At 43.5% G+C, this 26,311-nt stretch overlaps 1 protein-coding gene across 5 annotated transcripts; it reads right to left on the minus strand.

Moving 5' to 3' along the window:
* Window positions 1-2,252: 2,252 nt before the first annotated feature.
* LOC106611817 (protein HID1) lies at window positions 2,253-24,507 on the minus strand. Of its 5 annotated transcripts, none has more exons than XM_045723469.1 (22): window positions 24,197-24,507; window positions 21,330-21,479; window positions 20,338-20,499; window positions 17,006-17,068; window positions 16,840-16,881; window positions 15,168-15,284; window positions 10,492-10,598; window positions 9,802-9,918; window positions 9,479-9,716; window positions 9,071-9,127; window positions 8,792-8,932; window positions 7,334-7,424; window positions 6,879-7,030; window positions 6,565-6,643; window positions 6,275-6,439; window positions 5,804-5,895; window positions 5,494-5,629; window positions 4,950-5,176; window positions 4,667-4,756; window positions 4,427-4,557; window positions 3,933-4,091; window positions 2,253-3,360 (listed from the first exon to the last, which is right to left on the minus strand). In XM_045723469.1, exons 1-22 carry the CDS (start codon window positions 24,260-24,262, stop codon window positions 3,297-3,299), a joined length of 2,646 nt encoding a protein of 881 aa, XP_045579425.1. In that variant the 5' UTR covers window positions 24,263-24,507; the 3' UTR covers window positions 2,253-3,296. The 5 variants fall into 5 exon arrangements, with proteins under 5 accessions (XP_045579425.1, XP_014067891.1, XP_014067899.1 ...); XM_014212416.2 differs by having other exon boundaries at window positions 4,427-4,518; window positions 24,197-24,504; XM_014212424.2 differs by lacking the exon at window positions 16,840-16,881 and having other exon boundaries at window positions 24,197-24,504.
* Window positions 24,508-26,311: the final 1,804 nt, after the last annotated feature.

Genomic DNA, 26,311 nt, shown 5'->3' on the forward strand with positions numbered 1-26,311 from the left:
CGTTTGGCATTTACCAGAGAACACCAAGATTGGCAAATTCGCCACTGGCGCCCTGTGCTCTTCACAGATGAAAGCAGGTTCACACTGAGCACGTGACAGACGTGACAGAGTCTGGAGACGCCGTGGAGAACGTTCTGCTGCCTGCAACATCCTCCAGCATGACCGGTTTGGCGGTGGGTCAGTCATGGTGTGGGGTGGCATTTCTTTGGGGGGCCGCACAACCCTCCATGTGCTCGCCAGAGGTAGCCTGACTGCTATTAGGTACCGAGATGAGATCCTCAGACCCCTTGTGAGACCATATGCTGGTGCGGTTGGCCCTGGGTTCCTCCTAATGCAAGACAATGCTAGACCTCATGTGGCTGGAGTGTGTCAGCAGTTCCTGCAAGAGGAAGGCATTGATGCTATGGACTGGCCCGCCCGTTCCCCAGACCTGAATCCAATTGAGCACATCTGGGACATCATGTCTCGCTCCATCCACCAACGCCACGTTGCACCACAGACTGTCCAGGAGTTGGCGGATGCTTTAGTCCAGGTCTGGGAGGAGATCCCTCAGGAGACCATCCGCCACCTCTTCAGGAGCATGCCCAGGCGTTGTAGGGAGGTCATACAGGCACATGGAGGCCACACACACTACTGAGCCTCATTTTGACTTGTTTTAAGGACATTACATCAAAGTTGGATCAGCCTGTAGTGTGGTTTTCCACTTTAATTTTGAGTGTGACTCCAAATCCAGACCTCCATGGGTTGATAAATTGGATTTCCATTGATTATTTTTGTGTGATTTTGTTGTCAGCACATTCAACTATGTAAAGAAAAAAGTATTTAATAAGATTATTTCTTTCATTCAGATCTAGGATGTGTTGTTTAAGTGTTCCCTTTATTTTTTTGAGCAGTATATTTATAGTTACACACTGAAAATATGACCCTTCTCTTGTCCCAAAGCAGAAGACAAAGACCATAGAGAAAAATAAAGACAGTGATTAAGCAGGAGGTATAGCTCTACTGGAGAGGAAAGGCAGCATCTCCACAATGTGGTGAACATGTAGGGGAAATTACCTGGTACGAGAGCCACACAGGAGATCTGTGCCATCCTCATTCTCTCCAATATCATTGTGATTTAATGCTGAAGCTATTATGTCTCTGGGCTTATATTGTCATGTTACACAGTATTTACCTAGCCTGATCCCAGATCTGTTTGTGCTTTCTTTCCAACTCCTATGCTTTCTCTTTGGCATAGGAATTGGCAAGAAAGTGCATACACATCTGGGATCAGGCTCGTATTTACACCCTATCCCTTTTTCAATTTAATGTCATTTTAATTTGTCCCCTTACCTTTTCTCTCCCCTCCTCAGCTGTGGGTGATCCCAGCACTTGGAGCCCAGACCCAGTTTGAGAACTGCCTGGGGAAGCAGTTCTTATGGCTTCTCAGCCTGGTTTGTCCTGGTCAACCTGGGGCAGCCTCTGAGAGTCTTCTACAGGATGCACTCTGTGGAAGCCCTAAATGGAGCTACCCATCACAGCATGATGGATAGGGCTGACTACAGTGCCATTTTCCCCCTCTCCTCTCTTCCCCTCTCCCGGTCTCTCTTCTACTGGAACAAACTGACTTACATTTACTCTGGGACATAAGGCCACAATGTGATCCCTCCACCTTTTCTTGTCCTTGGTGAAAAGTTGTGCAGACTGACTACTAGGGACTAGCTAAATATCAAATAACTGTAAAGATGAGATGTAAACATTTCCTTTATGGAAAAACATTTTAAAACTGCCAATGTTTAAAATACTTGATCCACTATGTTTTGACATTAATTACACATGTACATTGATTCATAATTTCTATAATGATTTGTTTCATATGATATCCTGTAGAAGTTACTTTATGAAAATATTGACATTATGAAATCAGACACAGAATGCAATTTGCCTACAGTTCAAAAGCCAATACATTCCATAAAGATATCCCTCCCTGTCTGTCTCAGTTCACCAAGGTCCTGGTCAGTGCACCTATGGTGAATTGCAAACCAGCCACTTGCCTCTACCAACTCGCTTGGAAGGCCCTCCATTGTCATGTGTTTCTGGTGAAACAGAGGGGGACTTCAAGAGTGGCGAGGGGATCGAAGAAACCCATCAACTTCAGGACACTTGTGACTTGAATGACGCAATTCATGTTCCACATTTCAATAATAAAACAAGCATTAAATTCAAATGAGAAAAATCCCCATTTTACAAGATATAAACCTTGGTAACAAACATTTAATGTGGGAAGTATTTAATGTTACATGTGTAAAGCCTCAACATTAGACACAAACAAATACAGGTGGCTCATAACAAGCCACACCACATTTATTTTGTGTGAAATTATGCAAACTCAAAAATAACGCAGTGAGTTATGAGATACCACATCACTCTGAAGCGGACAGCATAGCTGACTCGGTCAAAGTGGCTATCGGGGGATCTAATTAGCCATCCATTATTTTCACACCCTCAGCTTTGGGACACGTGTGCATATGATGAATGGGCCGCGTGAACACGGAATTGGAGGGGCGATTTGGGATTCAGCACTAGTCTGCCTTTTTAATTCAGACGTGACAGGTTTCATAAAGCTGCATCCTTTAGTGAGGCTCACGCTAGTCTAAGTCTATTTCACACCAAAATAAAAATACATTTTACAGCGACAAGAGGGAAATAATGAAGCTCCCTGAAAAAGGAGATACTGAAAATAAGTGCAATACATAATCTAAAACATACAAAAACTTAAATGGCAGATTACCTAACGTATACATACGGTAGTGTATACATGGTTTTTGTTTGGCAAAAAAAGATACATCAAGGTTGAAGAAGTGAAGGAATATACTGACAGAAAATACACACCAGTAGAGGGTTGATATGGCAGATCTTTTGGCAGTTGTAGTAGCAGACAGCTTGTAGTAAAAGTGGTTTATTACATGATGATTTACGGGTTGGCAAGAAACAAAATGCACAAAACAAACTGTCAATTCTTGTTTTCTAGAGCAGGTATGTCCATTTAATCTTCATCTGTCCTCTTCCTCATCCAGACTTCTGTTCAGGTTTGAAGATGGCAGGAGAGGGTTATGAGTTGGTGGTTCTGAGGGGGAACCAGCCAGACAACCCAGTTCCAGAGAGACGCAGTGTGCTTCCCAAATAGCACCCTATCCCCTTATATAGTGCACTATTTTTGACAAGGGTCCATAGGGCTCCAGTCAAAAGCTATGCACTATATAGGGGACAGGGTGCCATTTCAGACACAGTCTTAGAGACCTCTTCACCTCCTCCAGTTAGATCCTCTGGATCTCAAACAGTCTGACGTCGGTGTCGTACCAGATTGGAGGATCCACGTTACTACGGTAACAACAAAAGCCCAGGGGAAAGGAGAGGGAGGAATCATGTCATCGTTAATAAAGATCAGATTCAATTTGAGAGAATCACTCACAATCACCTGTGAGTCATGGAATAAGTGACTCGGCAAGTAGATGTGACAAACACACTGACTGACCACCAGCTGGTACACTTTATTCCTAGACCTGGGAGCTGGTAAACATAGCTGGATCAAATAGTTTGCCAGATTACCAGAATTGCTTGAAATAACTTCATAATTTTGAGAAATATAATGATAAATGTACAACTGACTTGACAACAACCAACATACAAATGTTGATTTCTTTATCAACCAGAAAATCAAGTTATGTGGCTATTAATCAAAGTTAGCTGGCCAATTTAATAATCCTGCTTTTGGGATTCGGGAATACCCTGCACTGCTCTTTTGTAATTACTCCAAAGTAGATCTTAACTTAATCTATAGTGTCTTGTCTTATTCATTCTGTACATGGATTGGGTCTTTTACTACAAGTATTTACTGTCATAACTTTCAAATATTTTAATCTTTCCCTTTTCATTTGGCCCATGTTGCTTACCGTAGGTAAATGACACCCCACATGTATGTACGGAACCACATGGCAGTGGCCGCGTTAGCCTGGTACTTCCGGATGAGGATGGGGTGTGGCACAGGCAGCAGGCCCACCAGGGTACCATGCTGCAAGAACTTCAGGATCTCTGACTCATCTGTCAGGCCCCTGGAGGAGATAGACATATACTTTAGTTTTACAGGGACAGTGCACATTAATCAACAATACTGTAAAAGTGGCAGTTTTAGCCAGATGACAAATTTTTAACTGTAGTCCCTGGGCAGGTTAGATTAAATGTATTGGTATATCTCATCCATGCTAATCCAGTTCTAGGGAACGATATTGATCACTCTGTGTTCTGGTCACTTATGGGTTCCACAATCAAAATCACATAATCCTATTGGTTACTACAGATGCTCTGTCGTATGCTCTTGAATTGAAAAGTAACCCCCTCCCCCCGCCCACTTTACATTGTTGGAAAGATTAGGATCCTTCTCCCTTACTTGTCTATGCAGATCTTCTCCACCTGAGGAACCAGGACTTGTAGCAGCCTCATGATTGTCTGGAGAGGAAGCTTACTCTTCCAGGAGAGGACCTGACAGAACAGTACAGAGAAAGGAGAGCAGGTCACCATCTATCGGGAGGGAGAGAAGGAAAGATCTTACCAATGATGTACATAACACCCCAGCTGTGAATGTACTGTATGTTTAGGGTTGGATGGAAAGGGGAGGGAGGGCTCTTACCCAGTCTGGAGTAGGGTTCCAGTCTGTAGCAGATTCTGCCACTCTGGACAAACAACGCCTGGCTGGGCCCGACTCTGGATGAAAGGACTCCTGACAGGAATAAGAATAACCATTGTGGTAGTCACTAGGCTCAACAGCATTTTCTTTACAAAATCATGTCACTGAGAAGTTGCATTCTGTATATATTTTGTCCTGATACATGTTCGTAATTCACTAAATCATTCCCCCATGGATTGCTTTCCAGTGAGCTGGGTTCATGAGTCTCCCCAATCAGAGCTCTTACCTCGTTGTCTCTCCCTGAGTTGGACTCTGTGTCGCTGGCTCCTGCTATACCACTGGTGTTGGTGTCAGCGGACTGTAGAGAGCGTTTGTGCTGGTCACCAGCCGTTTGAGGCTGCAGAGTGTGTGTATTCTGGTCAGCGGTTATCTGTGGAGAGTGTGTGTTGTGCTGGAGACAGACCATGGTGCCATCCTCAGAGACCTGAGCCTTCTCTGTCAGCTTGTCAATAGCTACAGTGACAGCAGACTCTTAGAGAATTGTTCAATGGTTTCTAACAATGAAACAAAACTGATGTCAAATAAGGGATTGCTATGATATTTGGTGAAAATGACTAAACCAAATCAACTGCTGTTTTTTTTAATAAAAAGGGCTGAGAGAATTCCAATATCTGTGATGAACTGAGTTGTAGAGTGATAGGATATAAGTTAGTGAAGCTTAGTGGACAACCGGCAAAGCCAAGTTAATAGAAAACATTAACATACCATAGGGAAATGTACTTTGCAAAATACATGCATGCATGGAGAGCTCCAAAGAGGAGAGGGGGTACCTGGTATGGCCACGAGGCTGGCTTTGAGGGTCCCTGGCTTGGCTGGGACGGCCGGTCGGGACCCATCCATGGAGATGGTCTCCTGGGAGTTGGTACGGGAGATACGAGCCAACGTCGTCTTCTTCATCTCTAGGGCCTTGTTATGTGGATGGAGAAGAAAATTATCAATTAAAGCTTCAATGATTCAACTGCAACTGTGTCAACTGGGTGCTGGCCATTATTAATTTTAAGATCCACTGTTCACTGTAACATGGACAAAGTTGTATGGTATAGACTTTTACATTAGCAGGCACATTCTCTCTCTCTTTACCTTGTGGATAGTGACCGGGTCAGAGGTCAGATTGGCCAGCTGATGGAAGATGTGGCGCTTGCGGATGAGGGTGTACACCAGGTTACAGTTACCTGGAAGGGGGAGGAACAAACAGTGGGCAGGTTTATAATGTAAAAAAAGTGCTCTTAGATAGTGTCAGTGCTCTTAGATAGTGTCAGTCTGGTCATTTAACGTCAACCAAGTTGAAACAATCCCAATGCCCACCAAGAGATGGTGTAGTTCCCATACTGCCCAGTCATTGCTTGCTAAAATCTTTGGAGGTGTAAGCCAACCTAGCCTCTTGACCCCAGGTTTGCTCTACTACTGTGTGACGACTGACAACATGAGACTATAGAGCCTGGGTCCCAGATCACTTTGTGCTGTCTTGCCAAATCCTTGTCACTCATTGCCATGTTTGGAAAGAGAGCACAATCAGATATGGGACCCGAGCTAACTACAGCCAGGCCTTACCATCAAACTGATACTGTATGATGTTGTTGAAGACCTCGAGCAGGAAGAAGACCAGATGATGGTTCTGGGATGCAGAGAACAGGAACCAGTTGGTGGAGAAGGCTTCCAGGAGGTGGAGCAGCTTGTTGGCTGCCACCATGGACAGACTCTTCAGGTAGGGAGACACTGTGTAGGATGGTGGATTACTGGTGTCAAGAAACTGCAATACCCAGATGCTGCCAACAGGTGGTGACCATTTGACTGACAGTCAGACACTCACCCACAGATTTAAATAGAATAGGAGCACTCACCATTCACTATGATGGTAAGCAGGCAGTCAAAGAGAGGCTTCAGGTGCTGGTGTCCACCTGTGATGATTTTGTGGAAAATCTAGACAATCACAAATGAACTAACATAAGGCAACTGTGCACAGTTACCTTAATAGTGTACTATGAATAGTCTCCACACAGTTGAATCAGTGGTAGTTTCAGTTTATGTGCCAGGCTTTTTGGTCAAAAAAGACCTTCATCAGAGCATGATAAAATATATAATTCCCTCACCCCACACCCATCCAGGGAAGCACCGAGACATCTCCCATCCAGACAGCACCAGTAGCACTACTCACCATGATGAGCAGATCAGCATGTGTTCCAGTGAACACAGGGATGTCCATGGGGACTCGTACCGAGTAGGTTTTATTCAGACGCACACCAAAGTTCCTCTCTCCACTCAGCAGCAGCAGGATAAACACACCAATGTGTATCAGGCCCATACAAGCTGCGCACACACACACACACACACACACACACACACACACACACACACACACACACACACACACACACACACTATAAACTAAGACAGAATGCATGTACACCTAGTACCCAACAATCCCAAAACATACACAGACTGCATTCGGAACATGCACGCAAATCAAATTGTATTGGTCACATACACCTATTTAGCAGATGTTATTACAGGTGTAGCAAAATGCTTGTAACTGCAAAGTTGCTTAGGAGCAAGAAGCAGAGCTGCCATATCTCTCAGCGCCACCAACTCAGACAGTTCTGTGTTACTCACACTGGTCAGCTCGTGCATCATTCAGGTAGAACAGGATAGGCACCAGGACATCCAGAACATCACTGCTCTTTAACACGAAGAACAGAAACTTCTGAAACACACAAAAAATAAACATGTTTTTTTATTTTTATTTGGATCCCACAAAGGGGCTAAGAGATTGAGCTTCAATATTATATGAATAGTCTCCCCTGTACGGTGTGCAAACAGTTAGGAACAACAGTACTGTACTTAAAAATGTGACAGACAGAAACCCAGAGGTTAGACACAAACACTTTAGACAAGACTTGTCAAAGTTAAAACTAAATTATTATCAGAATCTTTAAGACCTTGCTCTCTAGAGAAGCTGCAAACATAAGTAATGAAACATTAAACATTTATTTGGAGAAACACTTTAAAAGGCACCTCATCTCCTCAGTGCATACCCGATGAGAGAGCGAGGAGGATGTAAACATGTAATCAATGTGCAACGCAATGAGGCATGTACCAGGTAGCACAGACTGACAGATGGCACAGTGTTGAGGGAAGAACGGTAGAAAAACGGGATGCAGAAAGTGTTGAGAGGTGGATGGATGTGAGAGGCAGTGTGCAGCACAGAGCTCCAGAGACCGTGGCACCTAACAAACACAGATGTGCCACTTTACCCTACTCTCTAGACAACCCTCATTGTTCTAAATGAACCGAAATGAGAGATGCAAAATTATTATTATTCAATGAGCTGTAAATATACGACTAAGGACCACTAATGTTGGGAACAGCTGTGAAGAGTGAGGCTAGATGGGGGAACAGCTGTGAAGAGTGAGGCTAGATGGGGGAACAGCTGTGAAGAGTGAGCCTAGATGGGGGAACAGCTGTGAAGAGTGAGGCTAGATGGGGGAACAGCTGTGAAGAGTGAGCCTAGATGGGGGAACAGCTGTGAAGAGTGAGGCTAGATGGGGGAACAGCTGTGAAGAGTGAGGCTAGATGGGGGAACAGCTGTGTAGAGTGAGGCTAGATGGGGGAACAGCTGTGTAGAGTGAGGCTAGATGGGGGAACAGCTGTGTAGAGTGAGGCTAGATGGGGGAACAGCTGTGTAGAGTGAGGCTAGATGGGGGAACAGCTGTGTAGAGTGAGGCTAGAAGGGGAAACAGCTGTGTAGAGTGAGGCTAGATGGGGGAACAGCTGTGTAGAGTGAGGCTAGAAGGGGAAACAGCTGTGTAGAGTGAGGCTAGAAGAGGGAACAGCTGTGAAGAGTGAGGCTAGAACAGAAACTAAGAACCATATGACCTAGGATGGTCTTAAGGCAGAAGAACTCTGTGTGCTCCGAAACCTTGTTGAAGTCCCAAACAGATCTGGGACCAGGCTAGAAGTGATGGGGTGAGACTACTAGTCCATCTAGGATAGTATTAAGGCTACTACAGCACTGTTGTATCCTTCAATATAGGAATGAGGGGATGCCGGTGCTAGGGCTCCAGTCCGAACCTTGTTGAAGTCACAGAGCTTCCAGAAGAGCACCAGGAGTTCCTGGTGGAACTGGATCTTCTTGGTAGAGTTGGGCAGGTAGGTTTGAATCAGAGGGTTGGTCATCAGTCTGGCCAGGCCCTTCAGGATGAAGATGAAGTCCTGGGGAAAGACAGGAAGGACAAACAACAACCTATCAATTTACGGTGACTTGAAGGGTTAAAACAAGGACCTCTGATTGACCCATTGAGCCATATGGCTCTGGATTGACCGTTTGAGCAGTGTACATTAGTCTCCTACCTCCTCCCTATGGATCCTGGACAGGTAGTTTACAAACAGGTTGTCTGGTCCCACAAGCTGAGAACACAAGGAAGAGAAAAGTTATCAGATGATACAACAACTAACAATTCCACGTGACCAGAGGCAAGCTGGAGCTACCACCATGTTGCTTATTCCTGTCCAGTTCTCCATAAGTAGCTGAGATGTAAAGCAGGGGTGTCAAACTCATTCCATAGAGGGCCTAGTTGCTGCTGGTTTTAGTTTTTTCCTTTCAATTAAGACCTAGAAAACTAGGTGAGGGGAGTTCCTTACTAATTAGTGACCTTGATTCATCAATCGTGTACAAGGGAGGAGTGAAAACCCACAGATACTCAGCCCTCCGTGGAATGAGTTTGATGTCTGTTGGGGAAGTTATTCAGGGTCTCTTACCTCCTTGTCTTCCATCGCATAGGCAGAGAGGGAGTCTAAGTGGTCCAGGTTGTGTTGGGCTGTGGCTGCAGCTGCCCCGGCCTCGTGCTCCAGAGTCACTATGAGGATCTGGACAGCATGCTCCACCAGCACCTCTCGGTAGTCAGAGAACATCAGGTAGTTGTAGGGGATACCGTACCCCACTGGGTCATAGGCACACACCACGTTTAGGAGAGATGTGAAGAGAGGCAGGGCATGTCTGGGAGGGGGAGGAAGAGGTTAGGATGAGTGTAACACACACACACACGCTTGAAACCAAATCAGTCATAAAGTGTGTGTGTTACCTGTTATCTGTAGAGCTGAAGAAGGTAACCCAGCGGTTGAGGATGTTGTTCTCAGCAGAGGGGGGCAGGTACATGGCGTCAGAGAAACAGGTCAGAAGCAGCTTCAGCAGCTCCGTCCTGACCAGGACAGTGGAGAGAAAGATCCCAAATTAACCCCTTGCCCCTACCCTCTAGGCCAGAGGTAGGCACCTAGATTTAGCCACGGGGCTGATTCTTTCAATCCCAGCTAACGGTCAGTTTTCAGAAAATAATTATAATAATTTGTACATTGCAAATTTACCACAAGTAAGCCCAAAAAGAGATTGACATTATAGTTCAAATACATACTGTACCTTGATTACATTGAGACATGATCATGTACATTTCTATTTGTGGGAATACTTGGGAACAGAATTTCTGAATCAATTATTTTATTTTATTTATTATTATTATTATTATTATTATTATTCCTGGTCATTTTACATTATTTTTGACCACCAACTGAAACCCAACTGTTCTAGTCACTTGTGTAGATCTGAGAGGGTTGGATATGTGTAAGCAATGTAGTGGGAGTTCCATCTTGCCCCCCGATAAGCCAAGTGGAATTGTCGCCGTACTAATTATATCTATCCAATCCTCTCATATCTACACAAGTAGATCTAGGAATTCAGAGATGCCCTCTCTCCATCCTCCCTGGTGCTGTGGTCTCACCTGTTGAGGTCGTGGATGTAGTCGAGAGGGGGTGTCTGAGCGAACCCCACCCCTGCCTCCCAGATGTACTCACAACTGTCTATCGACTGCATGTCCTCCTCTGTTTCCTTGGAAACAAGAGAACACTGATGTGACCTTCAAACCTAATCAAGCGTTTTTCTTTTTTTTTCTCATGAAATCCTACAAAATTACAATGAATGTTGTTACACTAATGTAGAACAATGATTGCTTGGTTTACTATAAAACATGGTTCACTGCACAATGTGTAATGTAAATAATTAATGAATGTCAAATGGGATATCGGTTATTGCCACCCTACAGTGCAGAGATCACAAAGGACATGGCGGACCGTGCTTTATTCATATCAACAGAGTGACGGGGGTGCTGCGCCTGTGAGATAAATCATGAACTGAATGCATCGGAGCTTGTCGGTAATGAACGGGTGACTGGCAAGATGGAGCATGGCACTACAGTAGCAGTCAACTGAGACAAATAGCCTGATCGACAGGGGGATACATAGTCATGTGCACAAGGCAGAGTGACTGTGGCTGATTCCCAAATGGCACCCTATCCCTTCTATCAGGGATGGGCAACTGGCAGACCTTTCGTGTGTGTGTGTGTGTGGGGGGGGGGGAACGACTCAGTCTGTGTCTCAACTTACTGTTGAGCATTAGAATACACAAGGAGCAATTTCAAAATTTGGTTGTGCATCAGCAGTTTCTCTTTTGTTATGTCAGTCACTGACTGTCACTCAATTAGCCAATGTCAGTTCGCAAACTGGTAAGTTACTCTAGCGGCCAGCTATCTAAACTTTTTTTAATCTTTTACCTTTATTTAACTAGGCAAGTCAGTTAAGAACAAATTCTTATTTTCAATGACGCCCTAGGAACAGTGGGTTAACTGCCTTGTTCAGGGTCAGAACGACTCATTTTTACCTTGTCAGCTCAGGGATTTGATCTTGCAACCTTTCGGTTACTGGTCCAACGCTCTAACCACTAGGCTACCTGTCAATTACTTGTAGTAATCATGGCCGAATAACCGACCTGAATCCACTCTCATTCAGATATCATAGTAAAAACTGCAAATATTTCTCTCCACCCAATGGCAAAATGTCTAGAATTTCAGCAAACTTGCTTTAAAACTGGACATTTTCTCAATGCCCCACAACAAAATGTGTAGAATTGCAGCAAACTTTCTTTAAAACGGCAACATTTTCTCAATGCCCCACAACAAAATGTAGAATTGCAGGAAATAAACTCAAAAACTTCTCTCCACTGCCAAGAGGAGGGCCGCTGAAATGTTTTGCTCGCAAGGTGGGGGGGTTTGGGGCCCAACAAAATGTTGCTTATGGCCCCCCCCAAAGGATAGGGCCGGCTCTGACTGCATGTGTGGGTACAGATATGGTTACGCAGACCTGCCGCTCATGATGACTTCCAATTTTTGATGGCTCCCACCCTCATCAAAGTTGCCCATCCCTGCTTTATATAGATTACTATTCCTGACCAGGGCCTATAGGGCTTTGGTCAAAAGTAGTGCACTATATAGGGAATGGGGTGTCATTTGGAACACAACTTTGTTCACACTTCCGTCCACCTTGTGATTTTACAAGTGGCCTGAGCTGAGCACTCATCTGACTTTGCCCACCTATTGTCCAACACCTCCGCAGAGAGAGATTTTAACTGCCTAGAAGGAGTGTCAAATGCAGCCCCGTTTTTAATCCTCATAGATTACTATATTAAGTTCAGTTGTGTAGGAACTCTGTCATGATATTATTCACTCTAATCAATAGTTGACTCCAACCTTGGTAGTGATAGACATTGCGTGTGTGTGTCTGTGCGTGTTCCTCAGGCAATCAAATTAGCCTTTCCAAATAGTTAGCATTCAGCCTTAACTGCCTGTGTGCGACTGCCTGGATCCTTGAATCGATAGGGATACACAGAATACACACAGCCCCTGGATATTCTCCATCGCCACTCTGCTCCACACAACTCTGCTGTCCATTCTATTCCTCACACCATCAAGTGCTCCACTGAGTGTGACATTTCCGTGTGCATGCACGTGTGTATGTTGAGTAGCTGTGAGTGAGTGGTCAACTGGAGGATAGGGAGGGTGACCATTTTATTTTCACGGCCCTGTCAAACACCATTGGGCCCTGTGTGGCCAGCAACAACAGCATAGAGGTGTTTGTACAGCGGATAAGGAGTGTCCACCACCCTCCTCCTTTCTCAGCCCAGTTGACAAACATGGCTCAGGGTCACACCTCACCTCACACTGAAGACTTAAGTCACTCATTAACCCTGGAGCCTAGTCTGCACAGGGGAGCTAACAGGTGCATTACACACTGCATGGAAGCACAACAGGGGTCTAATGGGACATTCTGTTCACTTAGGGACTAATCTAAACTTGATATTAATGCGAACGTCTGCATAATCTCGTTTTTGTGAGCAGATCTTGAGTTACAATTTTCCCCCGCAAAATTAAATACAAACTTAAATTAAACGGTTGGATGGCCCCTATAGCCTTCATAGCCTCAACAACTCTGAAGCAATTATCAGCAGACAAAAAAAGAAATCACTAAAAACAGATCACCCAAGAAGAAATATTCATGCAGAGAAAAGCACAAGGAATGGATGGCATTCCCATAGAATTCTATTCAACATTTTGGGACAAAGTAGCGCCTCTATTTACACAAATGACAGCACACGTCACACAATTCAGTACTTCCTAGTTCCATGTATTAAACCGTTATTTCAGTTATATTAAAACCAGGAAAATCTGGAGAGTCTGTTACTGATTATAGACCCAAGTTTAAGTTTATTAAATTGTGTCAATAAAATAATAACGCTTATAAGCAATAGAATGGCAAAAGTCTTACCAGATGTGATACATATCAAACAGTATTTATTCAAATTTGACACTGACAAACAAATACAAGAAAATGTTTCAGTTTAATACAATACTCAAAAAACAAGCTATAGGTTAATAAATAATGGCTGTTGAAATGGAAAAAAGCTATAATATACACAAATAATACTGTACATTATCTGATTAAATTTCTTTAGAAAGGGGCACAAGACAGAGATGTCCCCTCTCCCCCTCCTGTTTGCACTGGCAATTGAACCGGACCCAAACATAACAGGTATCAGTAATGGTAAACATGAATATAAACTTAACTTATTTGCAGATAATCTCCTGTGATACCTGACCAATATTGAAAACTCAATGCCCCCTTTGCAACAAAAAATATATATTTTTGAATACTACAATCAAGATACAAAATTAACGTGGGGAAAAAAATATGGCAATAGGAAAATAAAAATTACTCAAGATCTGCAGCAATCCTTTAAATACTTAGGATGCTTAATAAGTGACAACAAACAACAAATATATAAAGATAACTTTATTACATTACTCAACAATATGAAAGCAGATTGAATTAAATTAACCTATTCAGAATGGCATGGCTCCCAAAGTTTTTGTATTTATTTTCAGTAATACCAATTACCAAACCGAAGACATTCTTTAAAAAAAAGAATACTCGGTCATAACAGACTTTATATGGGCAATTAAAAATGTATTGAATAAAAAGGAACGTTTTATATCTTTCTAAGTCTGAGGGTGGTTTTAACCTTCCAGACGTGGAATTGTATGAACTAGCTACCCAAGGCTTTTTCTTAATAAATATAGTTAAATGCACTAGAAGAACAAATAGGTACAATTGAAGATGTGAATGCTCATCCCCAGAACAATCCTTGGATAGCTTTTCAGAATTCACTGATAAATTGGTCTACATGGAAAACTAAAGGCATAGAAACTGTAAATGACTTGGTAATAGGAAAAATATTTATTTCAATGACAGCTTTAAAAAGCAATTTTGGATTGACCAATGCAGACAAAATTCAATGGAAAGTGCAAATGCTTTATTATCAAAACATTTTAAAGTGCGTGGGCTATGGAGAGAAACAAAATGGAGCAGTTTGAGGCCATGTGGTAGAGAGTGATGCGGGCACTGGAGATGGGGGTATGTGCTAGTGGGTCTGGGCAGGTGTGATCTAGTTGATGTTTGTATGATGTTATCGTTTGCATGTATGGGTTTTGTATTGTTTATAAAATATCAAATAAAAAATACAAACTGGTCAAGTAGTTTATTTGTTTTTTCTCTCATGAAAGGAACACTGGTCATCATAGTGTTTCTTATTTATTATAATATTTTTTTTATCCCCTTTTTCTCCCCAATTTCGTGATATCCAATTGGTAGTTACAGTCTCATCGCTGCAACTCCCATACGGACTCGGGAGAGGCGAAGGTCGAGAGCCGTGCGTTCTCCGAAACACAACCCAACCAAGACACACTGCTTCTTGACACAATGCCCACTTAACCCAGAAGCCAGCTCCACTGATGTGTCGGAGGAAACATCGTACACCTGGCGACCGTGTCAGCGTGCACTGTGCCCGGCCCGCCACAGAAGTCGCTAGTGTGCGATGGGACAAGGACATTCCTGCCGGCCAAACCCTCCCCTGACCCAGATGACGCTGGGCCAATTGTGCCCCGCCCCATGGCTGCGACAGAGCCTGACTCGAACCCAGAATCTCTAGTGGCATAGCGATGCAGTGGCTAAGACCATTGCGTCACTCGGGATGCCCCCTCTCATAGCTTTTCTGTAGGAGGTTACTCACCGGGCCGGCTCTCTTGTGGCTCTGGACGGTGAAGTCTGGACAGAAGAGCAGGTCAGATACAGCCAGGAGGAGAGACTCAGCCAGGGGCCTCGCTCCATCATCATTACCTTCATCCTGCTAGAAGACAGACATCATCATCATGCTCATCCTAGGACACAATCCTCCTCATCATCATCACCTTCATCTAGCAAGGACACATTAATAATCATCATCCTGCCGAGAGAGACATCATCAACCATCCTGCTCAACCATGCCTTGATGACAGCTTTGCACACTCTTGGCATTCTCTCAACAAGCTTCATGAGGTAGTCACCTGGAATGCATTTCAATTAACACGTGCCTTGTTAAAAGTTAATTTGTGGAATTTCTTTCCTTCTTAATGCGTTTGAGCCAATCAGTTGTGTTGTGACAAGGTAGGGGTGGTATACAGAAGACAGCCCTATTTGGTTAAAGACCAAGTCCATATTACGGCAAGAACAGCTGAAATAAGCAAAGAGAAACTACATTCCATCATTACTTTAAGACATGAAGGTCAGTCAATTCGAAACATTTCAAGAACCTTGAAAGTTTCTTCAAGTGCAGTCACAAAAACCATCAAGCGCTATGATGAAACTGGCTCTCATAAGGACCGCCACAGGAAAGGATGACCCAAACTTACCTCTGCTGCAGAGGATAAGTTCATTAGAGTTACCAGCCTCAATATGTAGCCCAAATAAGTGCTTCACAGAGTTCAAGTAAGACACATCTCAACATCAACTGTTCATAGGTCGCAATTGCAAATGAGAACTTGTTCTCAACTAGCCTACCTGGTTAAAGAAAGGTGAAATAAATACAAAATAGGAGACTGCGTAAATCAGGCCTTCATGGTCGAACTGCTGCAATGAAACCACGACTAAAGGTCACCAATAATAAGAAGAGACTTGCTTGGGCCAAGAAACATGAGAAATTGACATTAGACCGGTGAAAATCTGTCCGTTGGTCAGATGATTCCAAATTTGAGATTTTGGGTTCCAACCGTCATGGCTTTGTGAGACGCAGAGTATGTGAATAGATGATCTCCGCATGTGTAGTTCCCACTGTGAAGCATGGAGGAGAAGCTGTGATGGTGTGGGGGTGCTTTGCTGGTGACACTGTCAGTGATTTATTTAGAATTCAAGGCACACTTAACCAGCATAGCTACTACAGCATTCTGCAGCGATACCCCATCCCATCTGGTTTGCGCTTAGTGGGACTATCATTTGTTTTTCAACAGGACAATGACTCAACACACCGTCAGGCTGTGTAAGGGCTATTTGACCAAGAAGGAGAGTGATGGAGTGCTGCATCAGATGACCTGGCCTCCACAATCACCTGACCTCAACCCAATTGAGATGGTTTGAGATGAGTTGAACCGCAGAGTGATGGAAAAGCAACCAACAAGTGCTCAGCATATGTGGGAACTCCTTCAAGACTGTTGGAAAAGCATTCCAGGTGAAGCTGGTTGTGAGAATGCCAAGCGTGTGCAAAGCTGTCATCAAGGCAAAGAGGGTTACTTTGAAAAATCTCAAATATAAAAATATATTTTGATTTGTTTAACACTTTTGGTTATTACATGATCCTATGTATTATTTCAAAGTTTTACTTTCTTTACTATTATTTTACAATGTAGAAAATAGTAAAAACAAAGACAAACCTTTGAATGCGTAGGTGTCCAAACTTTTGACTGGTACTGTATCTTACATTGTAGTATAAAATGGGTTAAGTAGAACTGCGTTAAGGATTATCAATAATGAGCGTGACAAAAAAAATATCAAACTCAATTGTGTTTCGAGATCATAGTACCCATTCCAAATACTTACCAGGTCTTCAGGCCACTTTCGCCTTAACTGCCTGACCGTGTGTGACTGCCTGGGTCCTTGAAGCTATCGGGACAAACATAGTACCCCAACCAGTTCAGTCTGTAGTAGAGAATGCCTCTTCACCGATTGCTACATCCATTCCGCATTCACACCGACTCCCATAATATAGTTTGGCATTCACCCATCCAGCCTCTCACTTTAATTAAAGGCTATCCAATATCTCCCCAATTCAACCACTGGCCAGGAGGGAGGGATGGGGGAGGGAGACACAATAGAAACAGTGTTCAGGCAGGCTGAGGTGCTCTACAGGCCAGGTTACAGGAGACCCAGCTGGTCCAACAATTATCAGACATGGAGGGAGAAGGAAAGCCCCACCTCATAGAGTTCTCTCTGCCTGGGACAGTGAACTGACTCAACACCAGGTCCGTGTTCATAAGGCAAAAAACCCTGGAAGAAGATGGACTGTAACGGGGAGGTACTACTAGGGCTACAGCGGTCACGAAATTTCCTCAACTGGTGATAGTCAAGCAAATAACCGTCGGTCTCACGGTAATGGACATAAACACATTTAGCATCTCCTGGCTTCCACACATAGCCTACAAGCCACTGATGCAGACCTTTGTAACATCTACATTTTAAAAAAGTCTAATAAATCCATGTAATATAGCCTAAACCTTCACAATAAATCAATGATTTATTTTAAACAGGTCTAAAGGATATGAAGAAAATATAGTCTATTTCAGAAGAACAGAATAGCATACTCTGATTTGTCTTTATGTTAGGTCCTGATCTGGCAAAACCAAATGGCTGTGGGCTACACTAGTTCATTTAGCAGACACGATTTCCTTAGAAATCCGTGGCATTCAATTGAACAAAGCTGAATAAAATATAAATTATATTTTTGCCAAACGATGCGGCTATTATGTGTTGAGCGGTTAAGAAAGAAATAGGTATTCCTATATGCTTAATTTAGAGTTATTAATGTAACTTTAGTTGTTCTTCAAACATTGGGCTATATGTTTTGATTTTTAATACATTGTAAGGCTGTATGATGCGACTAATGATGATTTAAAAAGTTAATTGAAAAGGCATGAGCTCTGCTTTGTTTTTTTGCACCGGCTGTACACACTACATCAGTTACTCATTTACAATTTGACAAGCACTAGATAATGCCTAGAATTTCAAGGAGGCATCCCCTTTGTTTGGCCGTAATGCACCCTAAAATAAATCCTTATGCTGGGCATCATTCACACGTGATAATATATAATTCATACTTGATAGGCTAATATTGTCACCCATCAGACTATTCTTGATTTAATCTTGTCTTTACATATACCAAATAATATATATGTGTGACATTTGTTTTTATTTAGAATGGACCATTATCATGCACCTGTATCGAAACAGGGGCAGCGGGAAAAAATACATGTAATCTTTGCACTTAAATAGCGAATGGAAAATGTTTTTCCCCATGGTTTATTTTCATGCCAGCCAGGTAGGCTATAATCCTGTTGTAAATATAACCAATGTGCTTAATATTAGGAAAGTTGAGAAATAAATATAGTAGGCCTAGCCTATAGAAAGCTGATGGGATCCTGTTCTTTTTAATAGAGGCCATCACTCTGTTTTCTCCTGCAATTGTTAGCCTATAGAAATGTTGCGCAACATGAGCTCATGAAGTGATTGATTAGATTTTCGATACATTTGCATTGATGGCAGAGTGATTATAGGGACAATAGAGTGCTGAGTACCAGCAAGTTAGCAAGCAGCATCAGAGCTTGGAGAAGCCTAATTACCATGACTAAACGGTCATGTGGAATTTGACAGCCTTCATGACCGCGGGTGTGACGGTAATATGGTCACCGCAACAGCCCTAGGTACTACCTGATCTTGTCTAATAAGAAACGCACATTTTCATTTTGCGTTACGTTTTTAAACATTTTGTTACGGTGTGTCCAAATGAACACAACCCAGCTTGGGCTCATCCTACAATGCTGGCTGGTCAGAGCTTTGAAAACTTGAATACATGCAGTTCCCACCAGACAGCACAGCAGCTGCTGCAGTAGTGGGGGACAGTCAGTATGAGAGTGGGGCGCTCACTCACAAATTCAAGAAGAAAATATGTTCCATACAAAACTGAAAGGGGAGCTGAAAATTAAACCAGTCTTGGGAAGAATTTTCTTCCTCTGTCTGTCTATTCTCCAAGGCCACAGTGCATGTTTCGTGCTAAATCACCAGCATCCTTTTCACCATAAGACAAACCTATTCTATCCAATGATCTGTTACAAGTAGGGGAGAGTGGGGTAAGTTGAGCCAAAGGGTTAGTTGAGCCTTCCCTTGTTTCTAGGAAACCATACACATGGCTCTCGACCTTTGCCTCTCCCAAGTCCGTAGGGGAGTTGCAGCGATGGGACAAGACTGTAACTACCAATTGGATATCACGAAATGGGGAGAAAAAGGGGTAAAAATAAGTCTGTTTATGCATAATATGCATAGTTGTTTTGCAATATGTCATGCATATGAACTTAAGATTTGTATTGTTACAGAGCAGACATCATCATGCCTCTTGTATTCCAACATAAAACAAGCAGGGGTCTAGCACCCCTTGAAGTTCTTGTGATCTTTCAGAGTTACTTCACCTCAAGAACACCATTTGGTGAAAGGCTCGGCACACGCATACCCAGGCTGACTGGCTGTTGTTCAGGCAAATGAGAAATAAGTGCACTCAGGCTATCCAGAAGACCAAGTAGTTACTTTAAGGAGTTCTCTCTCTGTGGGTCGAACCCCAAGAAGTTCTGGAAAACAATGAAAGACCTGGAGAATAAACCCTCCTCCTCACAGCTGCCCATGTCCCTTAATGCTGATGTGGTTGTTACTGACAAGGAGCGTATGGCTGAGCCACTTTATTAATTTGACTAAGCCATGCCTCCTTGCCCGTCCAACACTTCCTCATCTCCCAGCCCTTCTAATGCAACTAGCCCCGATGCTTCTTCCTCTTTCTCCCCTGCCCCGCCACACAGCTTCTCCCTGCAAGTGGTCACTGAGTCTGAGGTGCTAAAGACAAGTGGAGAGCAACAAGTGGAGAGCGAGACTGGCATCCTTGGTAGCATGCGATAGAGAATGCATCCCTCTTAATTTCCAAATAATAAGGGAACACAGAAATGAGTCTTACCTAATTAAAATGACCCTGGCCACTGATAAACTGATACGCAAATTGCATATATAATGAAATCACAACTTCAAAGGGTTACATGTCCAATGGGCTAGGATAGCACAGATCACTTCTAGGACACAGGATTTTTTATCTATATTGGATGGTACAGTATTCTCACCCCAGCTCCAGGTACGGTAGACCAGAAGAACCCTCTCCAGTCTTCGTCCTCAAAGATGTATGGTAGGATACGTGTGAGCAGACGGGTGCAGTTCAGGACTATCTGTCTCTCCTTCTCTGAGGGACAACCAGATTCAGCCCCCTGGACTAGCTTCTCCACCGCCTGGAATGAACAAATGAACATGTACAGTTAGTCAAATACAACACACCCTCTCACACACTGCTTCATTTGTCGCTTATGTAAGCATTTCCATTTGAGGGCTTATACAGTAGACCCTTGAGGCTCAACACAGGCATACAATTCCATTTACAATAGTTAATCTGCTGCAACAAACACTAGCATTCCTTTAACACCATCTGTATCCAAGGTACCCAATAGAATCTGCTTAAATACAGAAAAGGATGAAACACACCATTTAAAAACAACTAGAGACATATTGGAAGCAAACCCTGGTGGAACACCTGCCCGATACTGCAGTACAGCAGCACTTAACACACTCAGAACACACCTGTTACTACATTACAGCAGCACTTAACACACTCAGAATACGCCTGTTACTACATTACAGCACTACTTAACACACTCAGAATACACCTGTTACTAGGGCCGGGACAATGCAAGTATCGCGGTACTCATTAGTATCGTGGCAGGGAATCAAAACACGAGGCGGATTGAACTCATTTAGGAAAACAGCCCTAATGTTGGAAATAAACATCATTATGTTGTCATCCAGAGTCCCGTTTATTTATCTTCCAAGCTATAGCACACAATATTTTACATATAGCAGGTTTTTAAAGGACCAAAGAGTGGTCTGCTTCATGTTCTGATTTTTGCCATATAATTTTTTTTGTGATACTGATATCATCCCAGCCCTACCTGTTACTGTACATCGTCTTGCATTATTACACCAACTGTATCCAAGGTAGAACAAATAAAGGTTAAACACACATACACACACAGAGGATGTACTGTATCCTAGTACCCTACATTACCTTGTAGCAGAGGGTTGCTAGATTGGAGGGAGATTCCTCCCTGACAGCTCGTATCTCCGCTGCCGGCACCAGAGCGAACACATCCTGGACGGTCGTGGCAGTATCCGCCCAGAACTGGTCCCAGAAGGCATCGTCTGTAGTCTCCACAGGCTGGGGGAGATGAGGCAACAAACAGGGATCAGATATATTCCCCATCCCAAAACCCTGTCTGATGAAGGCTCTGTAGCCAAAACATTAGTCAAATAAATCCACAGCAAGAAAAATAAATGAGAGTGCAACTTTTTCTTTAATCTGTTCTGTAGACATTTCCCACCATGTGAGCATGGTAAAAAGAGCCTCCTCAGTCTGCACACTGCAGTCTATGCTCCCATGTGGTGGTAATGGTGACAGCGTTGCGACCACAAATTCAGGTCTTCGTATCCTTTATATTCCCCATGATGGCCAGTAGCTAGCAATGCACAATGTGGCAGTCTGACGCTCTGACCAGAACAGTGAGTCAGAGGAAACAATTTCCATTCTGCACACCATCGCACAGATAGAACCAGATGTCACTCCACTCTCAGACACACAGAGCCAGGCCCCATCTAAACCCAGTCCCAGATATCAATCCACTCCCAGACACACGGAGCCAGGCCCCATCTAAACCCAGTCCCAGACGTCACTCCACTCTCAGACACACAGAGCCAGGCCCCATCTAAAACCAGTCCCAGATATCAATCCACTCCCAGACACACGGAGCCAGGCCCCATCTAAACCCAGTCCCAGACGTCACTCCACTCTCAGACACACAGAGCCAGGCCCCATCTAAAACCAGTCCCAGATATCAATCCACTCCCAGACACACGGAGCCAGGCCCCATCTAAACCCAGTCCCAGACGTCACTCCACTCTCAGACACACAGAGCCAGGCCCCATCTAAACCCAGTCGTCACTCCACTCTCAGACACACAGAGCCAGGCCCCATCTAAACCCAGTCCCAGACATCACTCCACTCTCAGACACACAGAGCCAGGCCCCATCTAAATCCAGTCCCAAATGTCAATCCACTCCCAGACACACAGAGCCAGGCCCCATCTAAACCCAGTCCCAGACGTCACTCCACTCTCAGACACACAGAGCCAGGCCCCATCTAAACCCAGTCCCAGATGTCACTCCACTCTCAGACACACAGAGCCAGGCCCCATCTAAACCCAGTCCCAGATGTCACTCCACTCTCACACACACAGAGCCAGGCCCCATCTAAACCCAGTCCCAGATGTCAATCCACTCTCAGACACAGAGCCAGGCCCCATCTAAACCCAGTCCCAGATGTCACTCCACTCTCACACACACACACAGAGCCAGGCCCCATCTAAACCCAGTCCCAGATGTCACTCCACTCTCACACACACAGAGCCAGGCCCCATCTAAACCCAGTCCCAGATGTCAATCCACTCTCAGACACAGAGCCAGGCCCCATCTAAACCCAGTCCCAGATGTCACTCCACTCTCACACACACAGAGCCAGGCCCCATCTAAACCCAGTCCCAGATGTCAATCCACTCTCAGACACAGAGCCAGGCCCCATCTAAACCCAGTCCCAGATGTCACTCCACTCTACATCATGCGAGTGTGCTCTTATTGAGGAGCACAGACGGTTGTGATGCTGCCATTTCCCTTCTCTATTAACTCGTACATTATTAATTCAGAGACCTGCTTGGCTGTAGCCTTCTGGAGCAGAGCAGATAAATATAGACATAATAAACTTGGTCATGGACTAAAAATCCCTTTTGATGGAAATTCTTCATTGAGCATTGCTTTTTAGTCCAGGACTAAGATCTGTGCCCAGGAACCCATCCAATTTTTTATTTAACCTTTATTTAACTAGGCAAGTCAGTTAAGAACAAATTATTATTTTCAATGACGGCCTAGGAACAGCGGGTTAACTGCCTTGTTCAGGGGCAGAACAACAGATTGTTACCTTGTCAGCTCGGGGATTTGATCTTTCAACCTTTCGGTTACTAGTCCAACGATCTAATCACTAGACTACCTGCTGCCCCAATGAAGAACACATATGATGAAATTAACTTTTGTTTTGTTGTACAGACAATATATTCAGCTACTTGTTTTGCCTTGATGACAGAGTAAATGTCACCCAAACAGTGCACTTTAGACTAATGCTTATTTAACTAACCAATCAATGGCTTTCATCCCATCTTAAATCAGCCACATTGTCTGAGTGTTATGACTCATTCGACAGCCATGTCATCAGAAATGTAGCTGGAAATGGTTTCTAGGCTACCTTTATTCTATTTTTTTAAATCAAGGATGAGTAAAGCAGGAAAATTATCGATTCAAATACAGCCCCGAATGTACAGTATTCATATTCGCATCTCATCATAGCTCTGTGAACAGGATACACCTTAGAATGACTGTCTGCACCTGATATGAGGCTCTTGGCTGTGTTTATTATAACTACAGAAGTATGACTACAATGTTACATTTGATTACAACATAGATACATTGTTGCCGATATTATGAGTCCACTATTTGATGACACAAACTCTCAGTATTTATAACAGTACCCTACAATTAATCTAATTGTCAGTTTATAGCCAATAACAAAATATAAATATCCTAGTCCTACATTTTAATTAAAAGTTTACATTTAACCAGTAAACTCTGCTTTTGGACTGATGGTAACCATTACTGTATTTCTCTACCACCAAATCATCCATGTCACTCATCCATGTGTGTCAAATACAACTTGTAGGCAGACTACCATCTGGCCCACTTGAATTGCTATTTTTATCTTGAAAAACAGAACTGTTCATAAATATTTAAATGCTGCATTGGCCTATACAAAAGAGCGTTATTATGTTAACAAACCTGTGTTTTGGTTGTTAGTCGTATCACAGCTTTCCTGAAGTTGAGTTTGGAGTCAGCGTTACCCATGTTGAACTAGGCAGCCACCTGTTCGCTTCGTCTGAAGCGCCTGTATACTGATCCGTCCGTCCGTCGCTCGTGCGCCGTCTTCCTCCTGGATAGTCTCCCTCATCCGTCACATCCACCTCCAGTTGCCCTGAGCCTTCGCGACGCTGGAGGAATTGAACTAAGCAGAATCCAGGCATGGCGACTTCCGGGATAAAAATGTACATATTTGTTTTTAGTTCACATCTTTAATGTGAATTTACTGACGCAATTTCTTGACAATTTACCTAAACACCTGATGAATCAGCTCAACTACAGCCAGCAACCTGTAACAGAATGTAGGCCAATAAATGATAAATAATTAATTTCATGTGGTTTACCTTTCCTCTATAACAACACTGCACAATGTAGACTAATTATTAGCAATACATTTTGATAGACTGATACTTACAATACAAAATTATATTTAACATGATGCAGTCAGTAGCCTATGTGGTTGCTGGTTAGCTGTGTTTTATGCAGGTTAGCTGTGTTTTATTCCTTCTCATAATGGCTTTGGTTATTAGTAGTACAACAGTGACTCTCAGTGGCATCCACGGGTACAATTGTAACATGCATGAGGTGCCCATTTATTCAGAGAACTATCAACCCTGCCCTATGGCTGCAGGAAATTATTTTGTGGCGAGGGTGCTGTCGATGGGTGGGGGGTTTGATTTTCCCTATCAAAGAAGATCAGGTACATCAAGCTCTTTGCCACCGAAAATGCAACAAAAACAAATCAAGTATATCTTCATCACATGTACTTAGAGCTTATCACTCTCTTGTTTTTCATTCGTTACTGTTTCTAGGTGGCTTCTGTCATCACTGTGACACCTCTGTCCCCTCACTGTCTGTTAGAACCCATATTCTGCCTATGCGCAGATGATTATGGTGGCAAATACTGTGAGCTAAGTAAGGAATTATCTCAATCCAGGGGCGCAACTTTCACTGGTGACGGGACTGAGGGGGGGGAATTTTTGTCCACCCCCAGTTTTATCATTGGAATGTGATACAAAACCTGTCCACTGTGTGCTTTAGGACCATGCGGATGCCTCCGAGCAGTCGGGTAGGCTGTTTCGAGTGTTTATCCGACTGGATTTAGGACTGCGTGGACACCACAGAGCGAACAGACAGGCTGTGTGAAGGCAAAGCTTCTGGAAGACTGGCTGGACCAGCACGGGAGAGCTGAGCATAGTTCAGTCAGTGTGTACATGTTGCGCTCTTTCACCGAGTTGTAAAAGGAAGCAGAACAGAAATTGGCTACTTTTAGTTGACTGATGTAGCTGGCAAGGTAACTGCTGTTGAACTTAACAGGAAAAAATGAAACTACTGTTTATTTACAGTGCTGAGCTAGTATTGTAATTGACCTGTAACGTTAGCTAATGTTTCGTACCCTCTCAACTGGGGTGAATGAATAAGCTACACTAGTGAGTAGCTACCACAGCCAGGTCAGCTCTAACATCTAGTTATCTGTCACATAGTAATAACAGCCACCTCATATCACTATCTGACAGATGTTGTTTGTATGGAAATGTTTGTAGCCTTTGTTTTGTCCCGTTTCAGAAGTAGATTCTCACTTGCCCATTACATTGTATTACTGGGCTATATCAGGCAAAATGCTAGATGTAATTTAAAGAGAGCAGAGTTGGAGAGACTTGCACTTTCTCCTGAGCTATTTTCATTGCCTACCTTTTAGGAGTGGGAAAATTTTCAGACTGAGAAATATGGGTCATCAATATTTAGGCCGATTGGGGAACTGTGGGGGGGATCTTGTAGGGTTCGGGTTCACATTTTTTGGCCTGGTGGGAGATCTATCAACGAGCCCTTGAGCAGGGCATTGACCCTGGATGCTTCTGTGTGTCGCTCTGAATGGGAGTCTGTTGGATGACTGGTATGGTGTAGTTGTTGAGCGGCTTCACTGCAAGTGTATTGTATGTTTCGGATATTCAATAAAAATAAAAATACATTCTAGGCAATGTAGTAAACTATAGCCTAATCATAGGCCTATTTAGGAATTACATTTCCTTGGAAAGA

The sequence above is a fragment of the Salmo salar genome, chromosome ssa01, assembly GCF_905237065.1.
Source record: "Salmo salar chromosome ssa01, Ssal_v3.1, whole genome shotgun sequence".
In the NCBI taxonomy this organism is placed as follows: Eukaryota; Metazoa; Chordata; class Actinopteri; order Salmoniformes; family Salmonidae; genus Salmo; species Salmo salar.

Excerpts from the sequence above, each read along its gene's own strand:
- LOC106611817 (XM_045723469.1), bottom strand. The coding sequence starts at position 24,262 with ATGGGTAACGCTGACTCCAAACTCAACTTCAGGAAAGCTGTGATACGA. Across the intron at positions 6,644-6,878 it reads ATGCTGATCTGCTCATCATG|ATTTTCCACAAAATCATCAC; the intron begins GTGAGTAGTGCT and ends GTGATTGTCTAG. Across the intron at positions 4,092-4,426 it reads GAGAAGATCTGCATAGACAA|GGGCCTGACAGATGAGTCAG; the intron begins GTAAGGGAGAAG and ends TATCTCCTCCAG.